This window comes from Phlebotomus papatasi, chromosome 1, assembly GCF_024763615.1.
Source record: "Phlebotomus papatasi isolate M1 chromosome 1, Ppap_2.1, whole genome shotgun sequence".
Lineage (NCBI taxonomy): Eukaryota > Metazoa > Arthropoda > Insecta > Diptera > Psychodidae > Phlebotomus > Phlebotomus papatasi.
This window is the reverse complement of record NC_077222.1, coordinates 52,038,798-52,053,269: the sequence shown is the minus strand read 5'-3', so window position 1 is coordinate 52,053,269 and position 14,472 is coordinate 52,038,798. Positions and strand designations below refer to the sequence as shown.

The window sequence follows — 14,472 nt, the reverse complement described above, 5'->3', positions numbered from 1 at the left end:
ATATGTCTATCTCATTCTATTGTACTCTTCTTCTTCTTTTAAACATCACTCCAAATTCAATTTAGCTGAATGGAATTTGTTGTGCGAAAGAATGAGATAGTCATATGGAAAACATGTGAGAAAGAAAGGGATTCGAATTTCGACTTCATGAAATTTTCCTGACCAAAAAGGTGTTCCGGAGTCATAATAATTTAAAAGTAAAATCAAAATTGAGAAAATCTCTTCTTCTGACTTTTTAGAAAAAAAAAAACATAACTTCAGAAGACCGTAGATAATTTTTTTGGGATACAGGCAGGGGGGGTGACATTAGCTTTGAAAAATGCGACCAGTTTTAGTGTAATGTTTTTCCTGTTTTCGTAGACATTTCACGAGATATTTCCGAAACTACGTAGGTTGCCAATTTGGGGTTTTCGGTTGCCTATTCTATATTAAATTGACTTTTATTTTGTAGTTGTATTTTTTGCTAATTCATTCCACAATGATAGAAAACACTGAATAAGCTCCAAAGTTTTTTCGGCACACTAGAAAATATGGGAAACATAGGAAACGTCATGCCCCTGGATGCAGGTATCGCAATCGTCCTTAAAGGATTAAGGTTAAACTTTTCGTTTGCGAAGAAAAAATGCAATTTTGAGAGTCGTGAAAATATCTACACACAAAAAATGTTTCGTAAAATTTTTCGTAAAAATTTGTAAATTCTTACTGAGTATTAACGCAATATACGTAAATCACATAGGGTAAGTGTGCCAAATTCCGGCCAGCTTGTAATTTCGGCCACATTTCTTGTTCCTCGAATTTCATTGAATTTTTAGTTTTTGCATACTCTAGAAATAATACAATGAAAAAAATAACAAAAAATGTCGCTTCGACGAACAAGATGATCTAAAAAAGACATTAGAAGAATTACAGAAGGGCAAGGAACTGTGAAAATGAAAGTGGCCGAAATAGGCCACAAATGTAATGTCTACATTTTTATGCATTTTAGAATATATTAAGAGTGAATGCAGAGAAAATAAAGACGATAAACTGCCTACAAGGTTCCAAGGAACACTCCTTATAAAAAATTAACAAATAAATTCAATTTGTATTAAAAATATTACATTTCAAACATAAGACTTTGGCGCTTACATGCAACTATGCCGAAATTTGGTACACTTACCCTAATTCAAAAAAATTGCAAAAGTTTATATTTTTTTCCGCAAACCTTGTTCGTAACGTGATTTGATCACTTAACGAACACTTTTTATGCTTTTACAAACATTTGTTCCTAAATGTTCATAAATGTTTGTAAACACACCGAAAATATTCGTAAAATTTTGTCATTTGATCGTAAAGTTTTAAACGAAAAAGCACGAGCAAATATTTGTAAAAGTACTAAAAACGTTCGCTAAGTGATGATGAAACAAACAAAGTTTCTGAAAAAATACAAACTCTTACAAACTTTTTAGTGTGTTGATTTACGAGCATTTTATAAGTCTTCAGCATGAATTCACAAACATTTACGAACAATTTTACGAAATTTTTATGTGTATTGCATTTAATATAAATCTATTATGATCCTTAAAGCATTCTGGGAAAAGCAAAAGCATGGTTCCTGCTCAACTTTTATCATAATCCTTTAAAATAAACGTTGAAATATCGGACAGCTCAGAATGTCAGACAAATCAATTTAAAAGCTCGAATTTTATTAATGTGGTAATTATGCAATTTTAGTGCGCTTCGAAAATTATTTCATTGATTTTTTGTTAAATTTTAAGAAAATTATTTAAATTAAAAATTGGTTTGTTTGAGTTTTCGCGCTGTCCGACTTTCCGACATTTACCCTACTCATCCTACTTAATAATTTTACTGCTCGAATTCCACGGAGAGCAGTCTATAATCTATGGATTTTTTTTCACGCGTAGAGTCCAAACGGTTACAGATAGAGACTTGGGATATTCGGAGGCCCCCCTCCATAACCATGTTTTTTTTTGGAATTGCTCGAAAACGCGTCATGTGATTTTTTTCATTTTTGGCTTTGTTTTAGAGATTATGCAAGTAGATGTTTCGTCCTGATATGAAAATATTATTGAATCATTCATAATAACGATTTTTCAAAGTGAAAGGATAAAAAGGCTCTAGAAAGCATATTCCTCATTCCAATAGTATCATGTTTGGGCTCATTTGAAAGGTCTTGAAATTTCCGATAAAACTGAACCATTTCTAATCTGTTATAAATTGGCAATGATCCGGTTCATAACTAATAACTAATTTTGATCTAAAATTCAATTATATTACTCCTATGGTATTTTGGGAAATATTTTAAGTGATTTATAAATTAGTTCAAATCGGTTGTGAACCAGTAATGAACCGGTTAAGAATCGATAAGTAATTTTTGTCCGAAATTCAATTTTATTACTCTCAAAGTTAAAAGTATGTTGGGGGATATTTTGAGTGATTTATGAATCGGTTTAAATAGGTTGCGATTCGGTAAATTGTAAATGATGTGAAAGTATTTTTGAGGTATAGCATCTACATAAGTCACGACTTCGAGTACTTCGCGAAACTTGGGACACTTAGCCATCCCTTTTCACCTTTTCCAAAAATTGATTTTTCTATCGGCAGAAAAATTAGGCAATATCTTGGCAAAAATAATGAAAAAAAATAAAATTTGGTCAGAATTATGGATTATTTTGGCAATTATGAATGGTAATCGCACAACAATTGTGCAATATTCACGGAAAATTTAAAATTGAAAAATTCTGAGTCCCCTTAAAATTGTTTATTTAATTTAATTTAAAGGGATTTCTGATCAATTTCCAGTTTCTTACTATAACCAAAAGTTTTACTGATCGTTTTGAATTAACTTGACCAGTAGTCTGTTAATTCTATTAATGAAAAATGTTTATTAAATATTATTTTTAAATTTTAATAAATAGTTTTTCAGAAAAAAAATAGACATGATTTTCTCAGGCCGTTTGCCGCCTCTTCGACCTCCACCACCAAAGACATTGAGCAAGGTACAAAAGGTGATTTCCTCACCTGATAGAGTGAGTTTCCGGTCACGTAACTATTGATATAGTGTGTGCCGAATTTATTCATAAATTGCACGGCTGCCGTTGTGTCGCCTGGCGTGATGCCCGGGATCCTGGCTGAGATGTCAGGGTCCAGCACCTGATTCTGCGGAATGGGCTTCCTGAGGCGGGCACTCTCGCGAAACCGCGATACTCGCACGAGGACGTAGCAGTAGTCTCCGTGGATGAAGGAGGAGTTGATGCCCAGCTTTCGTGCAGCAATGTCTGGATGCCAGCCACCCGTGAAGGCACGCCAGGGACGATCGAGACGTTCAATGGTGAAGTCGCGGAAGTAGGCCTGAAAGAGTTGTCTCTTGTTGTCGCAGAATTCCATGTGGAAGTCCCCGTTGAAGACACCCGGCTTCTCCTCAATGGATGACTCCTCGAGGCTCTCGATGCCCTGCCATCAGTACAACCAGGTCAATTTTTTGCACGTCTTGTGGACCTGACTATGTGACTGAATGAAAGAAAGGAACTCACCGTGAATATGTTTTTGGTGGGCTCCTTGAATAGCCACGTCTCGGTGTCATTGTATGAAATCACTTTCATTGAGATGCTCAAATATCCGTAACGGATGAAGATGTTGATGGCTTTGCCGAGTCTCAGCTGCGATTCAGTCTTCCCGAAGCAGAACGTGATCAGCGATAATAGACCAAGGAGGCCTATTAATTTCACCATTTCACTCATCTCTCTTCTCCTCCAATTGACTTCCCCAGCTGAAATTCACCAAGAGAAGAAGAATAAAGTCATTGTTGGTCAACACTTCCCATCGGCAACAAATTGCAAATGAACAGACAGGTGAGACTGTGCATCATTCGGAATAATGATATTTCCGTTTGTAATTTGATTTTCTATTAAATTGCTGAATAAATTATCATTTTAGAGGCACATATGGCTTGCCTTACAGTCTTGGGAAAGGTCGTATACTAGTGCGGAATTCACTTTCGCCTAATTCAAAACAATTCGTGAAATACTAAAATCTATGACCATAAAAAACTTTCAAAATCTTCAAAGATATTAATGCAGATATGTTCTACTTTTGACTTCCATATCAATCGCTGATTTAAACTTGAAATTTTTGTAAATTTTATTGAGCTCAACAGTGCATGATGTTTTTATTTCATTTTCAATTTTGAATTTTAATTTCGTTGTACTACACACATAAGAGTATGTCCGCCTTACAATATCTGGAGTTAAGTACAATATTATTCTGAACAAGGAAAAGGACCTTTGGTCCTTAGAAAAGCTTCTAAAATCATTTAAGATAAAAGCATCCTTTAACATGGAGAGATTCACACGAAGAAACCTCTGTTAATTTTCTTAAAAACTTAAAATTTGTTTTCCAAAATCTATCGAATTTATCATAAAATTTTTCGAAACCTTACAAATATTAAAAAAAAATATATATATAATATTTCAAAACCAAAAAAGAAAAGACATTTCAGAAGAAATTCCGACAAAACGGAATTCGGAAAAACGACATGCTAAGAAAAGTAGAACATGAGTACATCAAAAAATTTACGAGAAACTCAAAATTAAATTGCAAAATTAAAAAACGAAATCAAAAAGTGCATAAGGTAAAATTTAGAAATCCGGACCACGTAAAATACCAGACAAACCAATTTAGAATTTTGGATTTTGATAATCTAGAAACAAATTTGTAATTATACAGTTCTAGGACACTTTGAAAATTATTTAATTGAATTTTTAACACATTTTGCAAAAATCGTCAGTACTCTACATTATTTTGTCCGGGATCATAAATTTTACGCTCTCATCTGCAATAAATCCCTATAAAAATTTTTGAGTAAACTATGATTGTTTCTCCGGTGATACTGAGAATCTAAAAAAAAACATTAAAATCGGATAAACAAAGGAAAACTAAACCTGTTCAGAAACACTAGAATAAAAAACGTCAGTAATACGGGCTTCAGACTTAAAGCTTATCCATCTGGCTCAACTCCTCAAATTCCTTATCAGGTACGGTATTTTTTCTATAAAATTGTTGTTTAGAATTGGATATTAAGGGCAAATTATTAGATTTTTGAGACCTTCGGGAACTGGGCTAAACCTCCAGTCTGAAGCCGGGATCAGATGTTCGAAAGTTTCTCGTGTTTCAGATATGATTTAAAAGTTAGTTGAGTTGACTTTTTGTTCATATGCGACATTTCCCTTAAAAAATCATTCTATCAGCTGTTTAAGGCCATAAATTAAACGGCTCTTTGGAACGTATTTCAGATCCAATTTATGCAAGTTTTAACTCATTCGAAAGGTTTTTGAATTCCGAACAGGCTTTGTATTTTTTTTTTGGAAATTATTTTTTAAATAAAATGCTTAAAAACTTTGCGGAAAATTTGAACTCGTGAGCAAAATTCTTTTTCTCGTGAATTGGACCACTAAACTATCTTTTCTAAATAATTAATATGTAGCCACTATACATTGACCCATAATCAAGTTACAGGTTGGGTTGGAGGATGCTTTACAACCCCCTCTTACTTACGTATTTACAATGTTTGAGTAAAATCTTGGATGTGATCTTGAGAAGTTCTTACTCAAAAATCTTGAGGAATATTCTGGGTTTGTTAGTTATTGTACTAAAATGAGCAGGAAATAAAAATTTAGCTAGCCATTTTTAACCTCTCACAATGCTGCAAAGCAGTGCAGTTTCAACGGAGCAAAATCTTCTGTTTTGTTTTTTTTTCTCTTTTTCCTTGGAATTTTGTGTATTCAGAAAAAAAGTTCAAACAAGTTTTTACATGACTAGCATATACAACCTGAGAAAGAGCTTTTCCATCGTTTTGCTCTGGAGGTTGGTCACCAACGCTAAGACGGCGGTGGACGCTAAAAATTGCACGGGATCTCAGTGAAACGAAACTGTACTTCGAAAGCATTGTTGATGAATAAATTTATCTATCTATCTATCTATCTAGTACAATGTAAAAAACATAAAGGGTAAAATAATCCGAACGTTTTGACTCATTGTTACCGGTCAAGAAGTCAAATGATAAAAGATATAGACTTCCAGTTTTTTTTATTACGGGTCCATCAGGAAGATGACTGCTCCTAGGCTTCCGGTTTTGGACATCCCACCCATAAGTGACATATTTATCCTTCATCTCACCCCCTACTTACATTTCAAGAACTATGCTTTTAAAATTTGTTTCTAGCACCGCTCAAATGATTTATTTAATTTTGGAACAGGCAAGGCTTTCAGGCTTCGCACATATACTGGTTTCAAACACTCCATATTATTCCCTTATCCCTTTAATGAATCCGATCTATGGCAATATATTTTAATAGCTAGTCTTAAGTTACACATTTTCTGACAAAAATAGTTCAGATTCATTAAGAGAATACTGGAAAAATATGAAGCGTTCAAAACCAGAGTGTGTGCGAAGAATAAAAGCCTTCTTCTATTTCGGAGGTTAATATTTCAAAGAGTAAGTATTATCTTAGAATTCGTGGATTTAATTAAAATATCTAAAAAAATTTAGACAATATTAGCATCATACGATAATGAATCAGTAAAGTAACCGTTAATTGATTTATTTTACTTAAGTAGGGGAAAGCGTGTTAGCTTCGGAGGACTCAAGTTTCGAACAATTAATTTTTTCAATATGAATTTGATTCCTTCTAATATTGCTAGTCAAATGCCTCAAATTTTTTGAAAAGAACCGTGGATTAAATTCATAAGGAACATATAAAAAAAAGTGAGTTTCCTTCCGACGCTTCAGTCGTCCAAAGGTAGCCCGCGTTCCACTAAATGCCTTTTCTTTATTCGTAAGCTTTTACGAACCTAAAGTTCAAAAGATAAGAGGTATTGCTTCCGGCGGATTTTTATTAACCCCTACAAGTGGACATTATAATGATTTATGAATCGTTTAAATAGGTTATTATAGGTATACAAAAACTGGTGAAGGAAAAAAATTAGGGTGCTCTATTTAATAAGTTCGAGCGTTCCGAAAAGCTGAGCCGCTTTGTCATTGCTTGTTTTATACAGGAAATCTATTTTCCTAGTGTCTATAAAAAATAATCAAGTAAAAAAACTATTTAAACCAAGTCCATTCGATAATAAAAATTTGACAAATAATATGCAACCTTCAATAATTACGTTTCTTATTAATAAATTGAAATAAAAAGTGTTTCATTTTCATTCTTAAGAGTTGAGCCCCATTAGTGTAGACATAAAAAGATGATCTTTTAAAACCCCGTAAAATATAAGTTATGTTGTTTTTCTCCATGTATATGTGATCTTGTGTTAAAACGTTAAATTTTTACATCGATGAAATTAATTAGCAAATAAAAATATTTTCCGGGAAATACTCAATAGAAATGTTTCTTTTAGAGAATAATTAAGCTCCCTTGAAATGTTTTTACTTTTGTATCACTGACATGATGGCAAAAAGATTACAATGATAGAACTTCCAAGTATTACCCTTGATTTATCGGATGAACCTGTTAATTGCTCTCTCCTTCGCAATGGATTTAAAAACAATATGAATTAAGTGAATTGTATAATACTTCTTAGCCCATATACTGAGCCGTTGAATACGATTTCAATGTCATGTTGGAAAAAAAAAATTAATCAATGAGAAGCTGTGAGAAAAATAAAAAAAGAGCTAATGAAAACTTTTGATACAATTGAATTTATTTGTAAATTGTAATTGTTACAGATATGAGATGTATTTTTAGCATTCAATAGACATTGAACGTAAGGGGAAATTGATAGAAAAATCTCTCGCAATTCCCATTCTGATGCTATATAGATAATCTCACACGATATGAAGATGTTGCATTCAACATTAACAGAAGAGGGACGCCCCCACAGTGAAAAAAAATAGATATTCATTTTGTTGTACATTTTGCAATAAACTTTTAGTAAATCACTATTAGGCAATTTTGCTGAAAATCTTAAGAACCAAACCTCCTAAAAGTGTTAATAGTTGCTTCACCCAATTTATTATGATATTGCAAATCACTTTGGTAGCTCTTCCGATGTTTAATTTGGGTCAAACAGCTAAAATAATTTTCTGTTTGGCGGGTGCAATATTTTCTACGAATTCATCTAAATTTGATACTTTTAGCACTTTTTTGCAACAAAAAGGTTTCCTGGGAAATATCAGCAATTTTGCTTCGTTGACCAAAAAAATATTGAATCGTGCAAAACACGATTGAGATTATTTTGATAATTTCACAAGGTGAATTTTCTTAGTAAAGGCAGGTGTACATTTGCCACAAATACAGCTTTGTACAAAAAATAGTGTTTGAGTAGGTAATTAGAAGAAAATCAGAGTGCAGTTAAGATTTCATCACGGCTCAGCCAATAAATTCTATTTTAATTTTGAAATTTTAAATTTTTAGACTTTTTCTATATTTTTTTACTTTTGTGTAATTTTAATTTTAATTTTCCAAAATATTTTCTGTGTAATAAATTGAAAAACTTAAGTCATCTGGTTAAACCATAGGTCTAAAGCCCATAAAAGTGTCACGGGTTCGAATCCGCTTTAGATCATTAAATTTTTTAGCATTCACTATACTTAATTCCGTAGAGAATGGAATTGATAGCCTTATACCTTTATTAGAGAAAATACTTGAAACATATTACATGTCTACAAATATCTTTTTGCGAGAAATGATGTTTCCTCTGTCGGATATTGTGACCCATTATTATTGTTTGAGATTAAAAAAAAAGGGACAGATAATCCTAACCGGCTTATGTAGGTGAGATTCTTAACGTGAGCTAGCTCGGAGTGCATGCAAATTCGATTTAGAGCTGAAGTTGGGAGACGCCATTCAGTTATCTTGAATCAAATTCGTGAAATTATGCAAATTTTGTATTTAAACCAAAATATCAAGGATTTGGATGAACTGACAGAAAAGTGATATATGGGTGAAATGTAGACCAGAATGTTCTCTATAATTTTCCCATAGAACATGATCTCATCGATTACTCAGAAGCCAAGATAAGCGAGGTTTTTTGTTTCTTAACTCGTTTTTTCATCCAGAGTGCCCCAAGTAGTCATTTGTTGAGCTTCAACTATTTCAAAGAATTGTTGTATTTTGTGGGACTTTCCATTTAAAACCCTATTTTAAGTGTCTTGGTGGAGTAGAGGCAGTCAAATTGGCATCTGAGTGATTTCAAAGCGTTATTATTGGAAAAATCATTTTTTTCACACTTAAATGGCAAAATCGGAGTGATAGCGTAGTCTGAGCGGAAAATGATGTATGGACGAAATGTAGAGACAAATGTGTTCTACAATTGTGTCGAAGTAATCATCAAAATCGGTTTAGCGACAGTCGAGATAATTGAGGTTACGTGATATTGAAATTGGTTTTTCGACTGTGGCGCCCCTGGTGTTGGTCCCACGAAGTTCAAATATTCTAGAAAGTTGTAGCATTTGGTGAGATCTTTCGTTTAAGCCTTCACTCATCAAAATCGGTCACATAGAACCGGAGATATGATTTTTTGAATTTTGTGAACTTTGACCCCTCATATCTCCGGTTCTGTTTTAACCACAGCGCGCATACGCACCATTTTGGAAACGTCCTAGACTGGACTACAACATACTAAAATTTCATTAACTTGCACAATGCCGTTTTTGAGAAAAGTGACTTTGAATTTCGATGAATTTTGACGCTATCACAGCGCCACCTGTGGTGACTTTTTGAACTTCCATCTGAAAGTGCTCATCGAGACGAAACCAAAAAGGTAAAATTTAGGTCGCTATGTTAATTAGAACCGGAGATAGAGGCCGGTCAATGTTCGAACTTTGACCCCTTATAGCTCGGGTCAGGGGTTATGGATCGACTTAAGGTTTTTTTTGTTTGATAGGTATAATCAACGGCTACAACATACTAAAATTTCAGCCCGATGCACAATGGAATTTTTGAGTTATTTAACTTTTAAGATTTAAAAATTTTCTTTTTAAAAAAATCGCCCCTAGCGGTGGTTTTATGAACTTGCGATGTTAGAAGGGGAAGTGGCATTTCACGAGAGCTTTCCAAAAAGCCCTCACTTTTTAAATTCTGATAATTAGAACCGGAGTTATGGCCATTTTAAGAAATTTTTTTTGGACCCTTATAGCTCGGGTCAGGGGGGTCGGGGGACCTTAAGTTTGGTATTGATGGAAAGCTCTAAGGCCCAGCTATAACATACTAAAATTTGAGCCCGCTGAATGCCATAGGGGCGGAGCTATTGAGAAAACAAAAAAAGGGGGGTCTTCAAAATGGCGGAAGGAGGGGTGGGGGGTGGGGGGTCTATGCACCAAGTTGCAATTTTCACTCGATATATAACCTTTGCCGAAAACCGCAAGTCGATATCTTTTTTAGTTTAGGAGCTATTAAGCTCCAAAGAGCGGCCGGCCGGCCGGGAACGTAAAATAGCCACATATATATTCGTGATCAGGAAGTGCTGAAACACATTTTGGCCAAGTTTGAGGTCGATCGGACGACATGAAATTTTGTTAGGATTATAGTAGGTGAGATTGTTAAGAATCTCACCTAATACTAGTTAGGGTAAGTGTGCCAAATTCCGGCCAGCTTGCAATTTCGGCCACATTTTTTGTTCCTCGAATTTCCATGAATTTTTAGTTTTTACACACTCTAGAGATTATTCAATGCAAAAGAATGACAAAAAATGTAGCTTCTGCGAAAGAGATGACGTGAAAAAGGCATTGGAAGAATTCCTTAAGGGCAAGGAATTATGAGAATGAAGGTGGCCGAAATAGGGCACCAAAACTATGTTTACATTTTTATTCATTTTAAAATGTATTATGACCAGCGCACAATAACTTTTGTTTATAAACATGTTTTCAAAATTTCCCATAAGAATAAGCGAGATGACTAGATCTATATTTCATTCACTCTCATTGAAATGTCAAAAACATGTTTACTAAACAAAAGTTATTGTGCGATGGACATTAAGAATGATTTTCAGAGTAAATAAAGACGATAAACTGTCTACAGGGTTCTAAACAACACTCCTTAAGTAGAAGGAATAAAAAAATCAATTTCTATTAAAGATATTACGTTTCAAATTTGAGACTTTGGCGCTTGCATGCAACTATGCCGAAATTTGGCACACCTATCCTATATAATATTAAAAATTCATTAAAGATTTTAAAGAGATTTAATCACTTTTAAGATTTAGAAATCTTAGTATTGGAAGGTCTTAGCTTCGTTATTTAAAGCGTGAGACTGTGACGGAGAATCTTGATCAGAGTATAAGACAGTACGATCACAAATTGAGACATGATCATTCTGCAGGCGCCCAACTATATAATGCTAGAATTTCACACGCAATCAAGTATCTCGCAATGGAAATCTTCTTCGTCATAGAGCCATTTTCAGGTTTTAGCTATAAAAATGCACTTGAAGAGAGAGACGATCTTGAACCAAAACCCAGTTTAAAACGTGCAAAGAAATTATGTAAGAGCTGTACCGTTTCAAGAAAAGTCACTTACCCTGCACAACACACACATACATCATAAATGCTCCGAATAAGAGTGACATAATGGTGTGAGCACATTAACCCATGAGCATAATATTATTTGGCATATTGTTCAACCAAAACAAAACTCTTTTTTTTTTGGGATTTCATGCTCGAATTTCATCCAATTCTTCTGAGGACAATTTTCACAATCTCGTCTCTGTGCTGAACTGATTTTCTCAAAGTCACTTCATTGCTCAAAAATTCTGGAGGACGGTGAGTTTAACGGTGGCTCTTTTTTTTAGAGAAAAAATGAATAATATCTGTGTCCGGTAATTTATCCATTACTTTTGCCCTTGAGCTCGGAAAAATGGTCCGAAAAACCCAAATACTTAAACTTGGTATGTGAATGTCTTGCACACCTTCTTTTGAAAATCCTTGTTTACAATCACCATCACCCACTCGCATCGCTATAAAATGATTTTTTTTATCAATATCACGACACAACATCAATTATAATATTTTCCCAATCTCTGTGTCAATGGTGATGGTGTGGTTTCAGTTTGGAAATATCCCATGTTTTTTCCCAGACAATCTACAATAGATGAAGATTTCATCTCTGAGATTTACATCTTAATTTATTAATAAAATGACACATTAATATGTCTAAAAAAATCATGCCAATTAGATGAAATTATTACGAAAATCTTGCGTTAGAATTTTCGATAGACTATTATAAATCGTGAAATGGAAATTATTGCATTGGAAATTCTCACAAATTAAGTTTTCAATCATAATGATAAACCATATCGGAGAGAGAGTAGCGCTTCACTTGAAGAATATGAACAATGTATGCATAATTTTTTTATTTGTAGTTTTATGCGTGAGAATCAATCTCTACTGGAAAGCTGCATATTGGTTAATCAAAGAGTTTTCACAAATGATAATGAAGTCAAGATTTCTAAGTTGAACTTTACAATTTTTCAAGATCTCGCTGCTTCGAGTTCTTCGTACATATAATCTTTGGTTGGTGCTTAAAATAGTTTTCCTTTCAAATCTTCACTTACTAACAAAATATAATATTACCTCCGTTCTGAAAATGTCTTACATTTTGATAAAATCGGTGCAATCATCAAGAATATGATTTTTTTTTAATGCAAACGTTTCATGTTCTAGTCTGCGGTCTTTAATGGTCTCTACACACTATGAGAAATTTCTTTAAAAAATTCCTTTTTAAAGAAACGTCAGAATTTTTTAAAAAATGCAATTTTTAACGAAAATTGCTTCTAGTGTGTAGACACCATAATGGGCTATAAGCCAACAAGACCTTAAGGTGGGATAAAAAAAAGTTTCATGTTCTACGAATCCCTTATGTATGAGCTGTATAAGGTATTTTCCAATAAAAAAAAGCATTCCTAAAAATCATTTCTTGATCCTTATTTTTCCCGAATGTACTATTTTTTTTTTAAACGGAGGGAGTGCATAAAATTACATCAAATTTACTTTAGTCAACAGCGCTTCGTCTGCCGCCGACTTCACTACTAATCTCTTCCGAAAAGCGGAAGAAAGTATGGTTATTGATTTGCAATAAGATTATCGATAGATATATCAACGATTGATCTAGTTTAATTTACAAATAAGGAGAAAAAGCCCAATTTTAAAGCTGACCCAATTCAAAGGCGCCCCACTTCCTACTATAAGTGAGCCAAAATAATTTTAAATGAACAAAATCTTTATTTTGTATCACAGTAAATGTGAGTTTTCTATGACCCACTGTGCTTTAGAGGTTTAAGGGGTTACGTGGATCAAGAAGACTAAAAAATAACATATTTTTTCAAAATCCTTTTTTCAGAATAATAAAAGATTTATTAAATTTAAGCTGTTAGGCATATAAAAGTGTAACATTTACACTTATATTTTTTTTCTGAAGTTTTGACTTAAAAATTTTGAAAATTTAGCCGTTGGGACTTGATTTTCTGAGACCTTTTTGAAATAAACATGAAGTTACATTTATACGAAATCAACAAAAAAAGGGGTGGCAAAGCGTCTCAGGCTTTGCGACCCTGCAAAGCCTGGGAAATGCGAAATTCTCGAACTCGTGACTTAAATGTTATATCTCAAAAGTACTTTCGCATCATTTACCGTTTACCGGTACTCAACCGATTTGAATTGATTCCACAAAAAAGTTTAAAAAGTAATAAAAATTATATTCGAACAAAAATTACTTGTCAGTAAATAACCGATATATTGCCGGTTCATAACCGATTTGAACCGACTTATAAATCACTCAAAATATTTCCCAAAATGCACCTCAGTTAATTGAATTTAGTATATAAATTATGTATCGGTTATAAACCGGTTAATTACCGATTCAAAATCGATTGGAACCGGTTCAGTTTTGTCGGAAATTCCAAGACCTTTCCAACGAGCCCAAACATGACCACATTCGCTCGATAATGCGCTCTCTAGTGTCTTTTTAATCTTTGACCTTGAAAAATCATTATTAGGAATGATTCAACGGTATTTTCGTCTAAGGACGAAATGTCCGCCTGGGTAATCTCTAAAACATATCCAAAAATGACAAAAAATCGCACGATACGTTTTCGAGCAATTATATATACTGCCCTCTCCGTGGAGTCCGAGCAGTGAAAAATCCTGTTAACAGATGAGTTACACTAGTCTTTGAAAGAAGAACTTTTAAAATACATTAAAATTGGATCCTTGGAGGCATTTTATAAAAAAAGATTACCACTTTCGACGTAGTTTACACCACGTTTTGTCAAGGACTAGTTTAACTCATCTGCCACCAGGCAAAATTTAGTTTTTTTGATTTCAGATGAATCTACTTAGTTAGAGTAATCTTGTAAACCGATTAGTGATTTTTTTCGAAAAAAATTTCCGATAAAGTGGGCTCAGCGGCTTAATTTTTAAAATTTGTAAATAAATATTTCAGAAATAAAGTTTAATAATTGTAGTACTATTTTACACATA

At 33.5% G+C, this 14,472-nt stretch overlaps 1 protein-coding gene across 1 annotated transcript in view; it reads right to left on the bottom strand.

Moving 5' to 3' along the window:
* Positions 1–14,472, bottom strand: part of LOC129805949 (torso-like protein) — a 38,438-nt gene that overhangs the window by 1,267 nt on the left and 22,699 nt on the right. The window contains exons 2-3 of the mRNA XM_055854243.1: positions 3,534–3,769; positions 3,022–3,453 (exon numbers count right to left, since the gene is read on the bottom strand). Coding sequence (XP_055710218.1) covers positions 3,022–3,453; positions 3,534–3,740 — 639 coding nt within the window. The 5' untranslated portion in view covers positions 3,741–3,769. The remainder of the gene's footprint in view (positions 1–3,021; positions 3,454–3,533; positions 3,770–14,472) is intronic.